This window comes from Chelonia mydas, chromosome 2 (genome assembly GCF_015237465.2).
Source record: "Chelonia mydas isolate rCheMyd1 chromosome 2, rCheMyd1.pri.v2, whole genome shotgun sequence".
NCBI classification, from domain to species: domain Eukaryota; kingdom Metazoa; phylum Chordata; order Testudines; family Cheloniidae; genus Chelonia; species Chelonia mydas.
Window position 1 is genome coordinate 171,510,250 of NC_057850.1, and position 23,428 is coordinate 171,533,677.

Sequence of the window (23,428 nt, forward strand, 5' to 3'; positions counted from 1 at the left end):
AATGTAAATTTTTTTTGTTACTTAACTGCACTCAAAAACAAAACTGCACAACTTTAGAGCCTACAAGTCCATTCAGTCCTACTTCTTGTTCAGCCAATTGTTAAGACAAACTAGTTTGTTTGAGGAGATACTGCTGACCGCTTCTTATTTACTTCACCTGAAAGTGAGAATAGGCATTCACACAGCACTTTTGTAGCCGGTGTTGCAAGGTATTTACATGCCAGATATGCTAAACGTCCATATGCCCCTTCATGCTTCGGCCACCATTCCAGAGGACGTGCTTCCATGCTGATAACGCTCGTTAAAAAAATAATGCATTAATTAAATTTGTGACTGAACTCCTTGGGGAGAATTGTATGTCTCCTGTTCTGTTTTACCCACATTCTGCATATATTTCATGTTATCGCAGTCTCAGATGATGACCCAGCACATGTTCGTTTTAAGAACACTTTCACAGCAGATTTGACAAAATGCAAAGAAGGTACCAATGTAAGATTTCTAAGGATAGATACAGCACTCGACCCAAGTTTTAGAAATCTGAAGTACCTTCCAAAATCTGGGAGGGATGAGGTGTGGAGAATGCTTTCAGATGTGTTAAAAGAGCAACAGTCTGATGCGGAAACTACAGAACCCAAACCACCAAAAAAGAAAATCAACCTTCTGCTGGTGGCATCTGACTCAGATAATGAAAATGAACATGCGTCGGCCCGCTCTGCTTTGGATCATTATCAAGTAGAACCTGTCATCAGCATGGAAGCATGTCCTTTGGAATGGTGGTTGAAGCATGAAGGGACATATGAATCTTTAGTGCATCTGGCACGTAAATACCTTGCAATGCCAGCTACAACAGTGCCATGCGAACACCCGTTCTCACTTGCAGGTGACATTGTAAACAAAACGTGAGAAGCATTATCTCCTGCAAATTGTAACCAAACTTATTTGTGTGAGCGATTCGCTGAGGTAGGACTGAGTGGACTTGTAGGTTCTAAAGTTTTACATTGTTTTATTTTTGAATGCAGTTATTTTTGTACATAATTCTACATTTGTAAGTTCAAGTTTCGTTATAAAGAGATTGCACTACAGTACTTGTATTAGGTGAATTGAAATATACTATTTCTTTTTCTACAGTGCAAATATTGTAATCAAAAATAAATATAAAGTGAGCACTGTACACTTTGTATTCTGTGTTGTAACTGAAATCAATATATTAGAAAGTATAGAAAACATTCAAAAATACTTAAATAAATGGTATTCTATTGTTGTTTAACAGTGTGATAATTGCAATTAATTTTTTTAATCGCTTGACAGCCTCAGTAATTTTGTGTGTGGCATTAGGACCACAAATTATCACAGCTGCAATGGATCCATTAAAGGCCCACTCCTAAAGCCCAAATACAAATCCATAGAGCACAACCACAAAAATGTACACCTGTCCAGATACCTATATACATAAATCTGTAGAAGCGGACTCCCACACCTACATGCAGATACACACGTGTATTCATGTGTACATATCTAGCATTCACGAACACATATACTTCCACTTTATTTATTATTGTTTAGTGCCTAGAGACCCCAACTAAGCTCAAGGCTCCAGGATGGTAGATGCTTGACATACACATATAAAGAGAGCAACAAAGAGTTTATAATGTAGCTAGACAAAGGTGGGGAGAAATGTATTACACATTGGCTCTTCCGCAATTATTAGTCAACAACATTCACTTTTTAAGAAATAATACATTTCTTTTAGAGTTCCTGTCTCTTTTAAAAACTTGTTATGAAATGAATACACACATATTTTGTCATCAATTTTTTGTGTGCAAGCCAGCAAAAGGAATAAAAGTCAAAGAGTTAGGCTGCAAATTTTATTCACACAGGTATACACACATGCGGTAATACAACATCTCCCTATAGAAAGACACACAGTCTCTTACACACATACAATGCATGCATGCTCACACTTGCCTACACAGAGACGCCCAGGAAGGAAGGGAGGAGGGTGGGCTGGAGGGGGAAAGATGTGGGGGGAAGAGATCAAGGAAGAGAGCAAGCTGGGGTGAGAGGGGGCAGTGAAGGAGATAGGAGGGGTGGGGGACATGTGGCGTGGATGGGGACGCAGGGGGAGGCAGAAGGCTACGGGTGCATGAAGATGTGGGGGGTACAGGGGTGTATAGGGACATAATTGGAGGGCAGCAGCGTATGGAGGTGAATGGGGTACAGTGCTGGTCGGGGTGAGGGACATGGGGGTGGCGGCTCTGGGAGGTGGAGAGGATGAGTGGGAGAGCATTATAAGGGGTAGAGGGCTGGGATGAGTAGGTGTCAGGGGCAGGGTGGGATGCAGCCCCATTCTCAGCACTCAGAAATGGTGATATATACCTCCAACTCCTGGGTGCCAGAAACGGGGCGACAGACACACGCTGCAGCTCAAGCCCAGCTACAAAAGGCGCGCGAGGAGGAGAAGCAGGCCAGCAGCAGTGGTAGAGGAACGCGCCACAGCCCCTCCACAGCTGCCTGCTTGGTGCGCTAGTTCATCCCCTGCCCTTCCCTGGCCAATGGGAGCTGCGCCTGCGGGCGGGGCAGCACCCAGAACCCCCCCGGCCGCCCCTAAGCCTAGGAGCCAGACATGCCGACTGCTTCTTGGGAGCCGTGCAGCACAGCAGCCAGCAGAGAGCCTGCCAGTCCCGCTACGCGACACCGCCAACCAGTCAATGGCCCAGTCAGCAGTGCTGACCGGAGCCGCCAGGATCTCTTTTTGGACTGGGTCGAAAATCGGACACCTGGTCACCCTACCAGAGCTAAAAACAGTGACTAGACTCTACCCAGACTCAATTCACTTGGAAGCACGTGGGACTCCTTGAAGGGGTCCAGTTGCAGCAGATTGCCATCAACAGAGGGGGGTACTAGGCCAGACTGGAACAAGTTCTATACACATCATGGTGAGATTACTTCTCAAGAAGAGATGGGAGGTTCTGCCACCAGCCGCAACTGCTGCGAGCTTGTTCTAAAACATCTAAACAAGCTTGTATAAGGACAACACAGAAACTTTGTGATCATCCCTCCTCCATCTCGGAGATAAAATTCTTTCTCTGGGAAGTTTCTGTAACTCTTAGATTCAGCTTTTGGGTATGGATCATTTACTTAACAGGAGGTTTAACTTTTACTAAAAATTGTTTGACCAATATGCGCTAACCACACCCTGCTGCAGGATGATCCCCTTCCTTCTCCCAGGGCTTTTTGGCTTTGAGCACTGATAACGATGCCTTCAATCAAAGCATGGATAAAAAAATATCTACCATTTTCCTGGGAACAATCTTTTGCAGAATTAGGTGACTTCTTATACCACAGTTGGATTATCTTCCAGATCGTCTAATAGCAGACATGTACAGAAGAAGAACTTCTAGGATATTGACTTCAATGGGACCAGGATTTCAATTCTAGATACAGTATTAAGAGGGTCTCAATGAATATCTGAAATCCTCTTGTAGTCAAGGGTTAGTCTTTACACATGAGTAATCAGGGTAAGGATCTGAATGTCTTGATGAAGGAATGACACAGAGCTATACAACTGGATACATCCAGAAGGACCCTTATTTCTGTGCACAATTAGATCAAGTCTGCAAACGAGGTCCTTCTTGGTCATGCAGAGTCCAGGAGGATGTCTTATGCCTTTGTGTATTTTATCTTTCTGACCAGCCTCTAAGGAAGGGGATGGAAAAGGAATAAAAAGACCCTAAGACTCGCAGATCAAGACAACAAGCTAGGCAACTGAAGTATCTGGAGCAAAACCTGGGGAGCTGAGCATTTACAGAACAAGAAGAGACACATATGTTGAGGATACCCAACCTGTTCATTAGGGACTGAAATCATTGTGGGGAAGAGACCACATTTTCCTAGAGGAACAAAGTTTGTACTCTGTCCATCTGAGCCTAAAATTTATTTTTAATGTGAAATGGGCAGCTCCTAGAGCAGTGAGGTTTTTTGTTGCCCAGAACAACATTTGAAGAGGAATGAGGAACCGTTGGTCTCCAGTGGTAGTTTAAATAGCCTGCAACTGAGTAACTATCTGGGCTAGCACAAGGTTGCCTAAGAGAAGCCCTGTACAACTAACAGGACTTTTCTTGTGTTTCCTATCTCTAGAGTGCTTATATGTTGCTTTGACTCTAAGCAGGGCTATTTCCTCTGACAAATTCTATTCCATACCAGACCAAGTCACATCTTTTGTTAGAATAGTCCACTGAGGATCTGAAAAAGAGGTGCCCTTTAACAGAATGAATGTCCAGAACCACCAAAAGGAAGAAAAGTTTACCCACAGAAGGAAACTTATCAGATTATCTAAGTTCTGGTCTTTTCTGATTCTGACTCAAAGTAGTAAAAACTGTAGGGTCACAGGATGGAAGTGATCCCAGATAAGAGACGAGTTCAAAGCAGAACAGAAAACAGCTGCATAGCTGCATTCTCCGGTGAAGCAAGCAGTGCTGCGCAGTTTGAAATTTCTGAATGGTTGACATTACTTTGGTTGTCCTGCCTACAGAAAAAAGCCATGCCAAGTACAAAAAACATATCTCCAGATAAACAAAGTTCTAGGGTGGGATCTGACATAGATTTAGCGGTGTGCACCTTCTGGAGAGAACTGCCCCAACAAGCCAGTCAATGAAGTAGGGGATTACTTTGATCCCTGTTTCTTGTGGAGTGTGACTACAATACAATGGACGTGAGTTTTGAAAGTTCTCTGAGTTGTAAGACATTCCATAGCACAGAACTGGAGATGTAGTTGCCAAGGAAAATGTAGCAATGCTGTTGGTTAGATGGCTGGTATATGGTGACAGCTGCTTACTATGCTGATCATAACAGTCTCATTGTTATCTTTGTGCACCTTCCATCTGTTTGTTGTATCCATCTATTATGTCTCAAAATATACTTAGATTGTGAGCTCTTTAGGGCAGGAATTCTTTTCTTTTTTGGGTGTTTACAATGTCTAGAACAATGGAGCTCCAATTCCTAAGGTGGTCTGTGAGTGTTACTGCAATACAAATATTAATAATTTTAGTCTTGAAGAGTGATCAGAATGCACAAAGAAACAGCTTCCAGATCCATAAAGGGCAAGTAATTCTGTGAAGCAACAGACACAATGACTGACCAAACCTAAGGCAGCTGGAACGTCCTGGGGCTGACACAATGGGTGGGACCATTCAGAGTGCTCTGAAAATTGATATAGATTGAAAAGGTCCTATGACTCTTCCATCTGAGGAAAATGATGTTACTGGTAGCATCGTAAGGAGCTGCTTGACTGCAACTATGTGGAGAGATAGATGAATGAACAATATGGAGTAAAGGGAAATTGGAGGAAATCTATATAGTAACTGCTTGTGAAAGTGGATCTTACACAACAGAGAATGCTCCTCTGGATTTAAAAGTGAAAGTGGGTTTACTAATTAAAAAAGGGTAGTGATCAACAGTTCAATGTCTAGTTGGCAGCCGATATCAAGCGGAGTGCCCCAGGGGTCTGTCCTGGGGCCAGTTTTGTTCAACATCTTCATTAATGAGCTGCATGATGGGATGGAATGCACCCTCAGCAAGTTCGCAGATGACACTAAGCTGGGGGGAGAGGCAGATACACTGGAGAGGCAGAGAGGCAGATACACTGGAGGGTAAGGATACGGGCCAGAGTGACCTAGACAAATTGGATGATTGGGCCAAAAGAAATCTGATGAGGTTCAACAAGGACAAGTGCAGAGTCCTGCTCTTAGGACGAAAGAATCCCATGCACCACTACAAGCTGGGGACTGACTAGCTAAGCGGCAGTTCTGCAGAAAAGGACCTGGGGATTACAGTGGACGAGAAGCTGGATATGAGTCAACACTGTGCCCTTGTCGCCAAGAAGGCTAACGGCATATTGAGCTGCATTACTAGGACCATTGCCAGCACATCGAGGGATTATTCCGCTCTATTTGGCACTGGTGAGGCCAAATCTGGAGTACTGCATCCAGTTTTGGGCCCACCACTATAGAAAAGATGTGGAAAAATTGGGTGCTTTATTAAGATCCTGGGTTACTCCTGGCTACTCTGGTAACAAGTGTGGTCGAGGGCGCATTTCCATCTGAGATTGGCTAGAAGAGTGTGCCTTTTCTTTTTGGATACAGGCATTGCTACAATTACATATTTCTTTGCCATTTTGACATTGCATTACTGTAATGCTGATGCTACATCAGGAGGCTATATGACTGTCTCACATGCTGACCTACTTCCTTGTACTCCCGCATCGGTCTGTCTGTATCCATTTGTTGTCTCTTGTCTTATACTTAGATTGTAAGCTCTTTGGGGCAAGCAGTGTCTTTTTATTTTCTGTTTGTACAGTGCCTAGCACTATGGGGTCCTGGTCCATAGCTAGAGTTTCTAGGTGCTATGGTAAAAAAGATAATAATAATGATGATGATGCTACATTGTGAAACAATTTGGAAACTGAAGCTTGTGCAGAATGTAACTGCCTAAATATCGAAATTTGCTTCATTCAGGGAACACATCACATCAGTGCCCCAGAAACTGCACTGGTTGCCACTAAGGGTGTCAGGATAGAATTCAAGGTTTTGACTTTAACATATAAATGTGTCAACAGCTTACAAGAGTGGTGGGCAACCTGCAGCCCACGGGCCACATGCTGCCCATCAGGGTAATCTGATTGCAGGCCGCGAGACATTTTGCTGACGTTGACCGTCCGCAGGCATGGCGCCCCGCAGCTTCCAGTGGCTCCCATTCCCAGCCAATGGGAGCTGCGGAAAGCAGCAGGCCACAGAGACGTGCTGGCTGCCACTTCCTGCAGCTCTCATTGGTCGGGAACAGTGAACTGTGGCCACTGGGAGCTGCGGGGGGCTGCGCCTGCAGATGGTCAACGTCAGCAAAATGTCTTGCGGCCCGCAATCAGATTACCCTGATGGGCCGCAGGTTGCCCACCCTCCACAAAATATTATTGCAGTACGGATCAGTGGAGGTATTCAAATTGGAACCCCATCAGTTTAAATGCGAGAGGACTCATGGCAAAGCATTCCCCAGGAAGGGCCCTCGCATCTTTGGAATTCACTTCCTTCCTTGGTCCATTAAGCCTGCATTTTTTAAATCTTCCTGGTACACTGCAAAATGCACCTCATTTCACAAGCTGTTAAAGTGGATCAAGGGGCAGCAAATGAAGGGTTTGATTCAAGATTATTATTTGAATTGTCTGCTGGCTTTATACTAATAATGGGGTGTTGGCAGTGCCATAAGGTTGGTCATTATCTTAATTTTTGTCTGCAATATTCTCACTGCAATAGCTGTGGAGAGATTAGGGTTCCAGATTAGCACTATAAAATCAGAATTTAAACACACATAACTGAGAGCCTTATTGGCACCTTGAGAGGGACTGTTAGCAGAAGAGGAGCTCAGACAGCCATTCCATAAAAATGCTGGTGACAGCAAAGAAGCAAGACAGAGCTTAGATACTCAAATTGGTCTCAAAAGGGACAGAATAACTGAGGAACCTTAAGGCAACATGTGTTTGCCCTCAAACTGTGCACTTGAATAGGTCACTTGTTGTCTGTGCAAATTATGGAAGTAAAATCCCATCTATACTGACCAATGTCCACTCAGAAAAAGTGGCAACGTTCTTGCCCTCTATTTTGTTATAGATCTGTGGCCCAATCTGGGAACTGGGACTTCAAAAGTATTATAGCTCTTGCTGTATAGCAGCTTATTTTTAGTAGGACATTTAAAACAAACGAACAAAAACCCACAGAAAAAAAATAGTCCAGGAAGGGAGCAAATTTTGGATGCCACCCACTTTTCTACCTAGTTTATCATTAACGCAAGTTTTTTTATAAATAAAAAACATTGAAGGATCCTTTATTCACAACAAAAAATGTAAAATGTAAGCATAGCTTCATTAGATAAAAATTATTTTTGAACCTGAAGAAAAACTTTCAAAAATGATATGTATTGTTTTAAACATACAACTTGAAAAAAAAAATCCAGCTGATATTTCCTACCTCCCAATACCTTTGCTCTCTCTTCCTCTTTGGTAAATGAAAACTTAAACAAATTAAGTTAATCATTCAGAAGCCAAACATGGTTTCTTGTAAGGCTCTAAACAAAAACCTCTGGGTCAAATCACGTGAGGACTGGGCCCTTTATTTGCAGCTTTGGAGGTGACTGTGGTTTTAAAAACCTCTCACTGCCTGAACTATCTTGTCCTTAATAGAGACCATTTTGCCTTTTGAACTACAGGAGCATTTCTATCAACATCCAAATCTCATTAGTGGCTGAAGGGAGGTGTGAGAGTTAATGCTCTGAAATTTAACATAGCATGTCTTTCCTTTTCACCTCTATCTCTTATATTATCTCCATCAAGACCTACCAGATACTTCCCAATCAAACTACTCCTAATGATAAAACATGCTTAGAAGATCAAAGCTAAGCCTCTCGCTTCTTTAGCTCCCAGGAACAATTTTGATATATGCAATGAGCACAGTCGTTAATAAGTGAATCATTCAGTTGTACTGAGTTAAACTATGAAGAAATTTATAATAACCTTGTGTTTGAGAATTAGAATAGAAGAAAATACATTATAACACAATATTGTCTATTCATATATTATACTTGGGAAGGGTTGTTTTTTTTAAAACAACACATTTGGGGTTAAATTATGGTCTGAGTTACAATTCAGCAGCCCTTCTGAATGAAGTAGGATTGCACAGGCACACTCAGAGTAAAATTTGGCTCTGTATATAGGAACAAATAAACCACTGACAAAGGATACCCTGGCCAAAATCATGAGATTTCAGGTTAATGAAATAGGAATCAGGAGTACACTTGATACACACAGCTGAATGCATTCATCGAAGAAGCTCTAGAATATACAGGCATCATTTAATGCAAATACACTTGCTAATTACATGCACATTCAAATGTTCTAATTAAACAGGACTTGCTTTGGTCAATACTGTGATGTGACTGTGGTCAGAATTCTATCATGCACAGAGATGCAGATGTTGTAAATTGCTTACATTTTGGCTTTTTAAAATCCTCAACATCTGTTGAAAGAGAGACTTCCAAGGTTTCCTAATGTGCCATGATTTAACAACATTTTTATAGTATTGTAACAAACTCCACATCACTTCAAACTTGTAATTTACTGCCTGTCTAAAGACATATATGACAAATTAAAAAAAAAAGTCCATAGATTCATAGATATTTAGATCAGAAGGGACCATTACGATCATCTAGTCTGACCTCCTGCACAATGCAGGCCACAGAATTTCACCCACCACTCCTACAAAAAAAACCTCACACCTATATCTGTGATATTGAAGTCCTCAAATCGTGGTTTAAAGACTTCAAGGAGCAGAGAATCCTCCAGCAAGTGACCCGTGCCCCATGCTACAGAGGAAGGCGAAAAACCTCCAGGGCCTCTTCCAATCTGCCCTGGAGGAAAATTCCTTCCCAACCCCAAATATGGCGATCAGCTAAACCCTGAGCATATGGGCAAGATTCATCAGCCAGATACTACAGAAAATTCTTTCCTGGGTAACTCGGATCTCACCCCATCTAATTGCCCATCACAGGCCATTGGGCCTATTTACCATGAATAATTAATTACCAAAACCATGTTATCCCATCATACCATCTCCTCCATAAACTTATCGAGTTTAATCTTAAAGCCAGAAAGATCTTTTGCCCCCACGGCTTCCCTTGGAAGCCTATTACAAAACTTCACTCCTCTGATGGTTAAAAATCTTCGTCTAATTTCTAGTCTAAATTTCCTAGTGGCCAGTTTATATCCATTTGTTCTTGTGTCCACATTGGTACTGAGCTTAAATAATTCCTCTCCCTCTCTGGTATTTACCCCTCTGATATATTTATAGAAAGCAATCATATCTCCCCTCAACCTTCTTTTAGTTAGGCTAAACAAGCCAAGCTCCTTGAGTCTCCTTTCATAAGACAAGTTTTCCATTCCTCGGATCATCCTAGTAGCCCTTCTCTGTACCTGTTCCAGTTTGAATTCATCCTTCTTAAACATGGGAGACCAGAACTGCACACAGTATTCCAGGTGAGGTCTCACCAGTGCCTTGTATAACGGTACTAAAACCTCCTTATCCCTACTGGAAATACCTCTCCTCATGCATCCCAAGACCGCATTAGCTTTTTTCACAGCCATATCACATTGGCGGCTCATAGTCATCCTATGATCAACCAATACTCCAAAGTCCTTTTCCTCCTCTGTTACTTCTAATTGATGCGTCCCTAGCTTATAACTAAAATTCTTGTTATTAATCCCTAAATGCATGATCTTACACTTCTCACTATTAAATTTCATCCTATTACTATTACTCCAGTTTACAGGGTCATCCAGATCCTCCTGTAGGGTATCCCTGTCCTTCTCTAAATTGGCAATACCTCCCAGCTTTGTATCATCCGCAAACTTTTTTAGCACACTCCCACTTTTTGTGCCAAGGTCAGTAATAAAAAGATTAAATAAGATTGGTCCCAAAACCGATCCTTGAGGAATTCCACTGGTAACCTCCCTCCAGCCTGACAGTTCACCTTTCAGTAGGACCCGTTGTAGTCTCCCCTTTAACCAATTCCTTATCCATCTTTCAGTTTTCCTATTAATCCCCATCTTATCCAATTTAACTAATAATTCCCCATGTGGCACCGTATCAAATGCCTTACTAAAATCTAGGTAAATTAGATCCACTGCGTTTCCTTTGTCTAAAAAATCTGTCACTTTCTCAAAGAAGGAGATCAGGTTGGTTTGGCACGATCTACCTTTTGTAAAACCATGTTGTATTTTGTCCCATTTACCACTGACTTCAATGTCCTTAACTACCTTCTCCTTCAAAATTTTTTCCAAGACCTTGAATACTACAGATGTCAAACTAACAGGCCTATAATTACCCGGATCACTTTTTTTCCCTTTCTTAAAAATAGGAACTATGTTAGCAATTCTCCAATCATACGGTACAACCCCTGAGTTTACAGATTCATTAAAAATTCTTGCTAATGAGCTTGCAATTTCTTGTGCCAATTCCTTTAATATTCTTTAATATTTAATAGTCCACCGTCCCAACAAGGAAAAAAAAACAGATTTTCTTAGAAAAAAACAGATTTTCTGAAACAGAATGAAATTTTTGGAAATGGGCTTTTTATTATTTAACCAAGTTATATTTAATTAACTCAAAATGTTTGAAAAACAAGCATTTCTCTGGAAGGATTAACACTTCAAAACTTTGCACATTATTCTAGGAAGTGAAAGGCTGTATTTCTGATAGTTAAGACTGGGGACCAAAAATCCAGGTTCCGGCATTCTACTCCAAGCTCTGCCCTAATTACCTGTGTAATCTGGGTCACTTAACCTCCCTGTGTCTCAGTGTATCCATCTGTAAATAATATGCAATAAAATTTACCTCACAGCAGTAAATGGTATAATTAATTAATATTTCTAAAGCACTCTGCAATCCTTGAATAGAAGGAGCCATGTAAGTGCAAAGGAAAGTTCTACAAAGTAAAAATTCTCATGGTTACAACCACAGTTGTTCACTAATGGAAAGTTAGCAGATGATCCATCTAAAGCACTGGAAAACCACAGCACTCCCACCATAAATTACTAGCTCAAAAAATAGAGAACTCTAATTAGATTAAGATTTTTTATAATATGAAAATATTATTTATAATTATACAGTTAATCCACAAGAACATTCCCCAAATACTTTTTAAAAATTGAAAGTAGACCAGAATATAACTCTTCCACTAATATTTTAGACCAGATTTAAACAAAATCCATATTTATCCTATGATCATTGCATCCTAAATAGATTAACTCTGTGCTCATAAGTGAAGAGGGATAATAAAACTTCTCTTAGTCTTTATGCTCTGTAGCCATGTTTGTGTCTTTCTTTTGCAAGATCTCAGTTAGGCTTTGGCTGTGCAAAAGCAAGAGCAAAACTAGGTGAATGGATCCAAGTTCCATTTTATCCAAAGTATCCTACCTCAGGAGGGTAAAGAAAATGTATTAGGTAGTCAGGTTTTGGTTTTACTTAAGTAAACCCAGTGTCATTTGGATCGGGTTTTTGTTTTTATACTGCTACCCCCTTTGACCCAAGTAGCTTGGGTTTTGCAGGTTTTTTTCCAGTAAGGTGGAGAAATTGATGATGAAGTCAGGTATTTCTTTGATGCGATACTTTTTATTTTAAAAGAATGTACAAATTCCTGTTTTCCTGAACACAAAAGAAATCAAACAACAAAAGACCGTTTCTTCGCTCATGGCTCCAAGCCCTTTTCACCAGAACTCTACCCAAAAGCGCTCTCTCTTAGCTTTTCTCACGGCCATGCTCCCAGTGCTTGTTCAGGCTGCATCTTATGCTACCTTGTCTCTCAGCATCTCTGCTCTTACTACCATTCCTCTCACAGACATACCACCTTCACAAAACAATAGCCAGCAAAAGCTCTCCACCCATCTGTGCCTTGCACATGCATATGTTTTAGGCTGTGATATATGCCTGTCTTTGAGAATGGAGTCCTCTTCTGTTTCAGCTACCTGGTTACCTAAAGGAGCTTACTGGCTTCTTACAATGATCCTAAATGAAGGGTGGTAGTTACACTCCCCAGTATCAGTGAGGTTTAACCCAACCCATAGCAATATGAACTGGAGTTCAGAAGGGGTTGGATCAAAAGTTACGGGTTTGGCCAGCTCTATAAAAATACAGAAGGATGTACTAATGCTCTACTGATATATGGATAGGCTGATTTATCCATAAAAATTCTCTGTATTCCTATTTTTAAATTTTCCATTTGCAGTGGATGAGTGCAGGGAAAAGTCTTACCATTCAAGCCCACACAAGCACTCAGGGCATCTACAGTTACACCTTAACCACAGAATTTGTTCCCAGAGCTGAGACAGCAGATCCTTTTTATTAAATTTAAGTGCTGATCTTCACATTAGTACTGCCACCAAGACAAGTAAATGATCTGCTAGCAAATGGTTATTCTGTGATTACTGGCAGAGTTCTCAGCACTGGACAGATGCAATTCTTAGAAAGATCAGAGTGTGCTCATTTATGGAAATGGCATTGTGTTATTCCAAGTATCTTCAACCACTAGCAAAATACCAGCAGCTTCTGAACTCCCAATAAAAAAAATGCCACACATGGGCCCTTATTCCTCTTCCTCCACCCCCTCAAAACACACACAAGATACGAGTAGCTGGTAGCAAAGTCAGTGGAAGCTACCTAAATGTTGTGGGACCTCTGGACCACCCTAACCCCTTCATATCACTCATACAGAGACACAAGGAAAAGATACTGGCATTCAGTGGTGATAAAGTTTGGTTCAATAATTAGCACGCAATACAAATAATCTTTTTTTTCTTCTTATAAATAGCTGTGCTTAGTGCCTCTCTCAGGTGAAAAACAATTGAGTTTTATATCATACAATTTATATCATACAATTTCAGCAAACACCTTTGATCTTTTTCAGTATCCTGTTACTAATCTACCCTACCACTGATGAAGAAATATGCAAAATCTAAAATGAACAACAAAGCCTTGTTCTAGCTGGACACTGATGCATTACAGAATACTGTAGGTCACAGCAAGAGTAAATCATTTCCCAATACCATATTATCCAAAACCACAGATTACAAGCACAGAATACATCCTCTGTTATCTGCTTACCTGATAAGGAACAATACTGCCGTGAGCAGTACCCCACCGCTTTGCTTCCATTTTGCAATTAAGGTAATTAGCTGCTATATGGGTAAGACATGCAACCTGCAAGAAGAGGTAAAAGACAAATATTCAGGGAGACATCAACCTTTCCTGCCATTTTTTTTTATTTTTTTTCAGTCTGTCAGACAACTGTCATCTTACTTTAATTCACATTTCATATAGATTCCATATATTCAATAGTATGACTTGTGTGAGTAAGTGCTACTCAATGAACAGGCAAAGTAACCAATGTCCATTAATTCTAATAAACAACACTTGGTGCTTCTATAGCACTTCACGGTAATTTAAAAGCATGGGCAAACGAAGCATCACACAACCCTGTGAGGTCAGGCAGTATTATCATGACTATTTTACAGCATGATCAGCTGAGGCAAAGAAAGCTGCAATGACTTGCCCAAAGCCAGACAGGAAGCAATGACAGAGCTGGGAATAAAACCCACATTTCCTGACTCTCATTCCTATGCTTAAGTCACAAAACTATCCTTCCCCTATAACAGGATTATCCTTTTCTCTTCCCCATCCTTCTTCTACTATACAGGCTAAGCCACAGAAGATATTTCAGGATTCTACCACTCACCACATGATCTGTAATATTAATTATGCAGCAAGTCTCAATAAATCATTTGCCATCAGAAGACGAGGAGATTTATCAAGTTGTTACTCAAAGACAAAGTTGAAAAATATGGCATGCTAAATTTAGTAACCAGAGTCTGAGGGGGTGAATCTGAAAGTAATCTGCACTTTATAACAGCAAAAGTGTATTTTAGGGGGAAGGGAGGAGAAGGTTAACATCTATGATGTGGTCATGCCTGAAAATCAGAGGTTCTCTTGCAATTAATGGCAGATTTGCCACTAATTGGAAGAATGCAGGATGTGACTGTTAAGTTTGTAACTATATGTCTGCAAGCCAAACAATACATTAGAACATTACTTTCATCAAGGTAATGTGAAGGCTATGTAATTTCAGACTAACCTTTTCAAAAAATACTCTTTAAATTACTAATAATGAGTCATTTTAACAACAACGGTTTATTTTAGACAATAGAGCATAATATTCTTTGGGCCAATTCTGATTTTCTTCAGATTTCTTCCCCGGATGTGTGCAAATTAACACTGTTTTCAAAACGGTTATAGATATTTTGAGTCTGTATTCCAATGACCATGAGCCCTCGGCAACTACCCATACAAATTACAGCTAAGAGAAGCAACAGAAAGGGTGTGTAAAGGGGTTGCAAATGGATTAGTATGGTCTGCACTAAAGCACATAGCTCATGATGATATTTACCTCAAGCTCCACCCAATATAACATTATGCAATACCATGAATTATAGAGTGCCTGGAAGCAAGATGCCACGACTCTCTACCCAGTTACTCTTCTAGTTGCCTCTTTTCCCACAAACCCTGAAAGGACAGCTAGTATCTGTCCTTTTATATTTAAAGAGAGAAGCAACAGAATGGTGAAACTGCAGCCCAGGCGAGACACGCAGCCCTAATTCACTCATAAAGCAGCCCAGCAGAAAACACAGGAAAATATAAACCAGCTGAGTGTTCAGTTACCTGCCAAAAAGCTTTGGTCACCCACACAAATCCAACTACAAATACAATACAATTCTCTATACATTTCGTAAAAGACTGTGTTTTTATTGTGCATGTGCTGTCCAGAAAGGATACCATAACTAGATTTCAGCTGCAACCCACATCATCTGACTGTGACCTCAACACGTCTAAAAGGCAAACAAAACCTAGTCAGTATTTCAACAGGAGACAGACACCCTGCCTCCCATGGAAAACCTAGGTGATGCACAAATTGACACTGGTGATTCAGTAGGTGGTACTCCTCCCTCTGGTTCACAACTCATGTCCCAACAACATGTGAAGAAACACTGTGTTGTTACAGATGTCTTTTGGATGAGACATAAAACCAATGTTCTGAGGACTTGTGAAAAGTAGGCATTTTAGCCCCAGTGTCTTGGACATTTTCCAATTTCCCTAGCAAAATTCCTTCTGCAATTGCAAATGATTATGGAATTCTTACCATATTCTTGTCCCAAAATGTTTTATTCTGTTATGGTACAAAGTTAGACTTTTGCAGTGTTTCACCCCGAGAGGTGTCTGCATTTCAGTTGTAGGTGAGATGTATAATACGGGCCAGGACAATTAAGCTTGCAACCAAGACTTATTTTACACACAGACATTTAACTTTTCCCAGAACTAACATTTCCCTCTGGAAACTATCTTGTTGAATTCTAGGTAGCACATTGTGAGTTAAATCCTGGCCCTGCTGAAATCATTAGGGATTCTGCCTTTGACTTTAATGGAGCCAGGATTTCAATTCCCCCCCTCACCCATAATATCAGTTTCATAAAACAAATATTTTTCAAATTATTGGAAGTTACAAAAAAGAGAGAGAGAGAGAGAGAGAGCGAGCGCACTTTTAAATTTTTTTACAATGTCTTCCAATTTTTCCCAGTGAATGCCAGTGAAAATGACATATGGTCAGAAGCTAAAATAGGGAAAGAACGACTTAAAAATTACTTAGACAAGTTAGATGTCTTCAAGTCACCAGGATCTAATGAAATACCTCCTAGAATATTCAAGGAGCTGATTGAGGAGATATCTGAGCCTTAGTGATTATATTTGAAGAGTCATGGAAAACAAGAGAGATTCCAAAGGACCGGAAAAGGGCAAATATAGTGCCAAACTATAAAAAGGGGAATAAGGACAACCCGGGCAATTACAGACCAGTCAGCTTAACTTCAGTACCCAGAAAGATAATAATTAAGCAATCAATTTGCAAAATAACCGGAAGATAGTAAGGTGATAAGTAACAATCAGCATGGATTTGTCAATAATAAAAAATGTTAAACCAACCTAATAGCTTTATTTAACAGAGTAACAAGCCTTGTGGATCAGAGGGAAGCAGTATTGATGTGGAACACTTGACTTTAGTAAGGCTTTTGATACTGTCTTGCATGACCATCTCAAACAAACTAGGGAAATACAACCTAGATGGAGCTACTAGAAGACGGGTGCATAACTGGTTGAAAAACCATTCCCAGAGACTAGCTAACAGTGGTGCACAGTCAAGCTGGAAGGGCATAATGAATGGTGTCCCACAGGGATCAGTTCTGGGCCCAGTTCTGTTCAATATCTTCATCAATGATTTAGATAATGACATAGAGAGTACACTTATAAAGTCTGTGGATGATACCAAGTTGGGAGAGGTTGCAAAAGCTTTGGAGGATAGGATTAAAATTCAAAATGATCTGGACAAACTGAGGAAATGGTCTGAAGTAAATAGAATGAAATTCAGTATGGACAAGTGCAAAGTACTAAGTACTCCACTTAGCAGGGAACAATCAATGGCACACATATAAAATAGGAAATGACTGCCTAGGAAAGAGTACGGCAGAAAGGGATTTGGGGGTCAGAGCGGATCACAAGCTAAATATGAGTCAACAGTGTAACACTGTTGCAAAAAAAGCAAACATTATTTTGGGATGTAGCAGGAGTGTTGTAAGCAAGACACGAGAAGGAATTCCTCCACTCTAGTCTGCGCTGAATAGGCCTCAGCTGAAATACTGCGTCCAGTTCTGGGTACCACATTTCAGGAAAGATGTGGACAAACTGAAGAAAGTCCAGAGAAGAGCAATAAAAATGATGAAAGGTCTAGAAAACATGGTCTATGAGGGAAGATTGAAAAAATTGGGTTTGTTTAGTTTGGAGAAGAGAAGACTGAGAGGGGACATGATAACAGTTTTCACGCACATAAAGGGTTGTTACAAGCAGGAAGGAGGTAAATTATTCTCATTAACCTCTGAGGATAGGACAAGAAGCAATGGGCTTACATTGCAGCAAGGGCAGTTTAGGTTGGACATTAGGAAAAACTTCCTAACAGTCAAGGTAGTTAAGAACTGGAATAAATTACCTAGGGGGGTTGTGGAATCTCCATCATTGGAGATTAAGAGCAGGTTAGGGATGTCAGGGATGGTCTAGATAATACTTAGTCCTGCCATAAGTGCAGAGAACTGGACTAGAAGAGCTCTCGAGGTCCCTTCCAGACCTGCAATTCTATGATTCTAACAGATGAATACAACTGTTCTAGCACTAGCAAATTCACACTCATTCATGTCCACAGGCACTTGTGCTCACTACAGTAGAGAAGAAAAAGAAATATAAAACACAAGAAGGATTATTGACAATCTTCCTCAGTACTGACTGGATCTCCACCAGCAAAGCTGCTGGGCAAAGACGTTTCTGTCAGCAACAACAGGCAACGAGTCCAAGGGGGAGGCAGGAACCCTGTGCAGCTTAGTAGAGCCTCAATGCACTTGGAGCTAGATGTTGCCCCCACACCAGCTGAGGCCACAATTCAGCAAGGTACTTAAGCACATGCATAATTTTTAACACATGAATAATCCCACTGAACTCAAACTACTTTTAGGGTTAAAGTTGCACAAATGCCCAAATACCTTGCTCAATCAGGGCTTGAATTACTTGAGACTGGGATTTTCAAATGGGGCCTATGGGAGTTAGGTGCTCATCTCCCATTGACTTTCTGTATGAGTTGGGCACCTAACTCCCCGAGGCCCCTTTGAAAATCCTAGTTGCAAGTTTCATGATTATACAAATAACGTTGTCTTAGAACACATCCAATTTAGCTCTTCAGTGCTTTATGTCTTATGCAATAAATGTGAAGTGTTTAACTGCGTGAGCTCCTAGCCACTTTGCTACTTCAATCAAATATCTTTAACAAATTCATTAGACTTAAAAGCTACTCCTCTCTTAGAATCATAGAAATATAGAAACATAGAAATGTTATCAGCATAGAAATCAGCAAGTTAAACAAGTATGGGCTGGATGAATGCACTATAAGGTGGGTAGAAAGTTGGCTAGATTGTCGGGCTCAACGGGTAGTGATCAATGGCTCCATGTCTAGTTGGCAGCCGGTGTCAAGTGGAGTGCCCCAGGGGTCGGTCCTGGGGCCAGTTTTGTTCAATATCTTCATAAATGATCTGGAGGATGGTGTGGATTGCACTCTCAGCAAATTTGCGGATGATACTAAACTGGGAGGAGTGGTAGATACGCTGGAGGGTAGGGATAGGATACAGAGGGACCTAGACAAATTGGAGGATTGGGCCAAAAGAAACCTGATGAGGTTCAATAAGGATAAGTGCAGGGTCCTGCACTTAGGACGGAAGAACCCAATGCACAGCTACAGACTAGGGACCGAATGGCTAGGCAGCAGTTCTGCGGAAAAGGACCTAGGGGTTACAGTGGACGAGAAGCTGGATATGAGTCAGCAGTGTGCCCTTGTTGCCAAGAAGGCCAATGGCATTTTGGGATGTATAAGTAGGGGCATTGCCAGCAGATCGAGGGACGTGATCGTTCCCCTCTATTCGACATTGGTGAGGCCTCATCTGGAGTACTGTGTCCAGTTTTGGGCCCCACACTACAAGAAGGATGTGGAAAAATTGGAAAGAGTCCAGCGGAGGGCAACAAAAATGATTAGGGGACTGGAACACATGACTTATGAGGGGAGGCTGAGGGAACTGGGGATGTTTAGTCTTCAGAAGAGAAGAATGTGGGGGGATTTGATAGCTGCTTTCAACTACCTGAAAGGGGGTTCCAAAGAGGATGGATCTAGACTGTTCTCAGTGGTAGCAGATGACAGAACAAGGAGTAATGGTCTCAAGTTGCAGTGGGGGAGGTTTAGGTTGGATATTAGGAAAAACTTTTTCACTAGGAGGGTGGTGAAACACTGGAATGCGTTACCTAGGGAGGTGGTAGAATCTCCTTCCTTGGAAGTTTTTAAGGTCAGGCTTGACAAAGCCCTGGCTGGGATGATTTGATTGGGGATTGGTCCTGCTTTGAGCAGGGGGTTGGACTAGATGACCTCCTGAGGTCCCTTCCAACCCTGATATTCTATGATTCTATGAGGGGCTGGAAAGGCCCTTGAGAGGACCTTTTCCCACCCCCCATCCTGAGGCAGGATCAAGTATACCCAGACCATCCCTGACAGGTGTCAGGGCTGGCCTTAGGGGTGGGCCACCTGGATAACCGCCCAGGGGCACCATGGTCAAGAGGGCGCCATGCGACAGCACAGAAGTGCTCACCGCTGGTATAAAGTCAGAAACTACTCCTGGCTGGCAGGGAAGTGCCATGGGGGTGGGGGGTGCCCACTTCCTGCTTTTCTCTGCCTGCTTCCTCCTGACGGAGAAATGGGGGTGGGGAGGGGCAAGTGGCAATACACAGATACTGCTTCCCCCACACACACATTCCTCCGCACCCCACTAGGGGGCTGTGAGGGAGGGAGCAAGGAGCAACACCAAGCGCTCCGTGCGTCCAGGTCACTTTCCCCAGCTGGGCTATGCTGTGAGGCGAACATCAGGAGCTGCTGCTCTGCTGTCCTCCCCATACGCAGCCCAGGTGGGGAAAGTGACCGGGATGCAAGGAGCCCTGACATCGCTTCTCACTCCCCACCTCACAGCCCCCTAGGGGTGCGTGGAACAGCAGCACTGGAGCACGGGAGCGAGCAGCAATGCCAGCTGCTCCATGCATCCACATCAGTTTCCCCATGTGGGCACAGGCAGGGAGTGCAGGGGTTGGGGTGCAAGGGCCACAGTGTAGGGATTAGGGCACAGGGGGTACTGGAGTAATAGTAACAGGATGAAATTTAATAGTGAAAAGTGCAAGGTGGGATTAATTAGGGATTAATAACAAGAATTTATGTTATAAACTGGGGACGCATTACTTGGAAGTAACAGAGGAGGAGAAGGACCTCGGAGTATTGGTTGATCACAGGATGACTATGAGCCGCCACTGTGATATGGCCGTGAAAAAGCTAATGCGGTCTTGGGATGCATCAGGCGAGGTATTTCCAGTGGAGATAGGGAGGTGTTAGTACCGTTATACAAGGCACTGGTGAGACCTCATCTGAAATATTACGTGCAGTTCTGGTCTCCCATGTTTAAGAAAGATGAATTTAAACTGGAACAGGTACAGAGAAGGGCTACTAGGATAATCTGAGGAATGGAAAACCTGTCTTATGAAAGGAGACTCAATGAGCTTGGCTTATTTAGCCTAACCAAAAGAAGGCTGAGAGGAGATATGATTGCTATCTAAAAATATATCAGAGGTATAAATACTATGGAGGGAGGGAGGGAATGGAGGGAGAAGAATTATTTAAGCTCAGTACCAATGTGGACACAAGAACAAATGGATATAAACTGGCCATCAGGAAGTTTAGGCTTGAAATTAGACGAAGTTTCTAACCATCAGAGGAGTGAAGTTCTGGAACAGCCTTCCAAGGGGTGCAGTGGGGGCAAAAGACATACCTGGCTTCAAGACAAAGTTTGATAAGTTTACGGAGGAGATGAGATGATGGGAGAGTCTAATTTTGGTAATTAACTGATCTTCGACTACTAGCTGTAGATACGCCCATTGGCCTGTGATGGGATGTTAGATAGGGTGGGATCTGAGTTACTACAGAGAATTCTCTCCTGGGTGTCTGGCTGGTGAGTCTTGCCCACATGCTCAGGGTTTAGCTGATCACCAAATTTGGGGTTGGGAAGGAATTTTCCCCCACTGTAGACTGGCAGAAGCCCTGCGGGTTTTTCGCCTTCCTCTGCAGCATGGGGCACAGGTCACTTGCTGGAGGATTCTCTGCAGCTTGAAGTCTTTAAACCATGATTTGAGGACTTCAGTAGCTCAGACATAAGTTAGGGGTTTGTAACAGGAGTTGGTGGGTGAGATTCCATGGCCTGCGTTGTGCAGGTGGTCAGACTAGACGATCATAATGACCCTTTCTGACCTTAAAGTCTATGATTCTGTACAGTGTAGGGGTTAGGGCACAGGGGGTACAGTGTAGGGGTTAGAGGCACAGGAGGGGACAGAGATTAGGGGTACAGGAGGGGAGTGCAGGGATTGGGGCAAAGGGGGTACAGTGAAGGAGTTGGGGTATAGGAGGGGGGTGCAGGGGTTGGGGAACCTGGGGAGCTTTGGGGGCCAAGGGCAATGGGGGGCTGGGGTGCCAAAATACAAGTTTGCCCAGGGTGCTATTTTCACCTACAGCCGGCCCTCTAACCTGTTCTCAAAAGCCTCCAGTGATGGGGATTCCATAACCTCCCTTCGAAACCAATTCCAGAGCTTAACTCCCCTTACAGTTAGAAAGTTTCTCCGACTATCTAATGTTAATCTCCATTGCTGCAGATTAAGCCCATTACTTCCTATCCTGCCTTCGGTGGACAAGGAGAACAACTGATCCCCATCCTCTTCATAACAGCCCCTAACATATTTGAGGATCGTTAGCAGGTCCAGACCCCCCATATTCTCCTTTTCTCACGACTGAACATGCCCATTTTTTTTTTAACCTTTCCTCATAGGTCAGGCCTTCCAACAGCTTGTGAAGCTGCGATGCTTTGCATGGTCCCCAGGCTGTCTGGCTTTTCTTCATCTCTCTCTCTCTCTCTCTCTCTCCCCCCCTTGCATACTTAACTATGACCAACAAAACATACTCACAAAGTCTTTCAGAATATACATGGCTAACATATGATTTACGTAAAGCACATAATTAGGCTGCAACAGTATACCCATTTATCTTGTTGATCAAAGTTAAGGCTGTTAATAAGTACATAAAGTGGATTTCCTCATCTATATTATTGTTAGCCAAATGACGAACTGTAAGCGTAATGGAATAATTATTTAAAATTACCTTAACTCTACATTTCCATACATTTTAACTTTCAGTTTTATGTGTTTTGTATAAACACTATACTACTGTCATTACCTTTACCGTATGTTGTTTAAGTATTTTGTGTACTTTATCTATTATCTATCTATCTATCTTATTATTATTAAGTATTTTTGTTTAGTCTGTACTTAAAGCTGTTTTCTTAAAACACAACAGGCCTGTTTCAATTTTAATAAGGAACAAACCCACAAGAGCAACTTCTGTACCTGTAAACACTAAACCAGATGTAATTCAATGATAAAGTAATCACTGTATTCATTTGCCTGCACAGGCAGATGTACCTACTGTAAATGTATATTATCAAGTGTCTATACAGAGACTATTTTTTTTTTTAAACTCAGCAAAGGGAACACACACATTTACATTCCTTTGCAAAATTACTAATGATGGTCAAATCATATGTTTACTTTACATACCTACCTAAACCAGAAAAAAAAAAAGAGCTACATTAAGGTTTGAAAAACTATATTCAGACAGAGACAATCAGACAGATGAGGAAACTGGATACCAAATGCCAGAAGGTAAGAGCAGACAGCGAAAAGAGACAGAGTTTCAAAAGATATTTTTTTAAGACAGCACATCAAACAAAATGTATTACAATGAGTTCACTGACTCAATCAATCATTTATGTGTAAGCTCAATAAGTGGGCAGGAAAAACAGAAAAATGTGATGAGTAAGTAGAAAGATGAAAAAACAACATTTTCAGTTAGACTGTTTCCTTTCTTATCCTTCCAAAGTAGTGTCTATTTTATTTTCATACAACCTTATCAGGCTTTGATTCATATCCAAGTTAATTTTATTTCCTCTCTGCCTTTGGATTTGTTGGGGGAAAATGTAAGCTGCTTTATAGAAACTTTGATACAAGATACAAAAATCCATATAATGCCTTATAAGTTTTATTAAGGCACTTCCCTATGTGCAGCA

General features: G+C 41.7%; 1 protein-coding gene across 15 annotated transcripts in view; it reads right to left on the minus strand.

The window, feature by feature from the left end:
• The window catches only part of SUGCT (succinyl-CoA:glutarate-CoA transferase), a 481,412-nt gene that overhangs the window by 362,818 nt on the left and 95,166 nt on the right, over positions 1–23,428 (minus strand). For all 15 annotated transcript variants that reach the window (XM_007058722.4, XM_037890011.2, XM_027821213.3 and 12 more), the window contains one exon: positions 13,698–13,793. In XM_007058722.4, the coding sequence (XP_007058784.2) occupies positions 13,698–13,793 (96 nt within the window). The remainder of the gene's footprint in view (positions 1–13,697; positions 13,794–23,428) is intronic.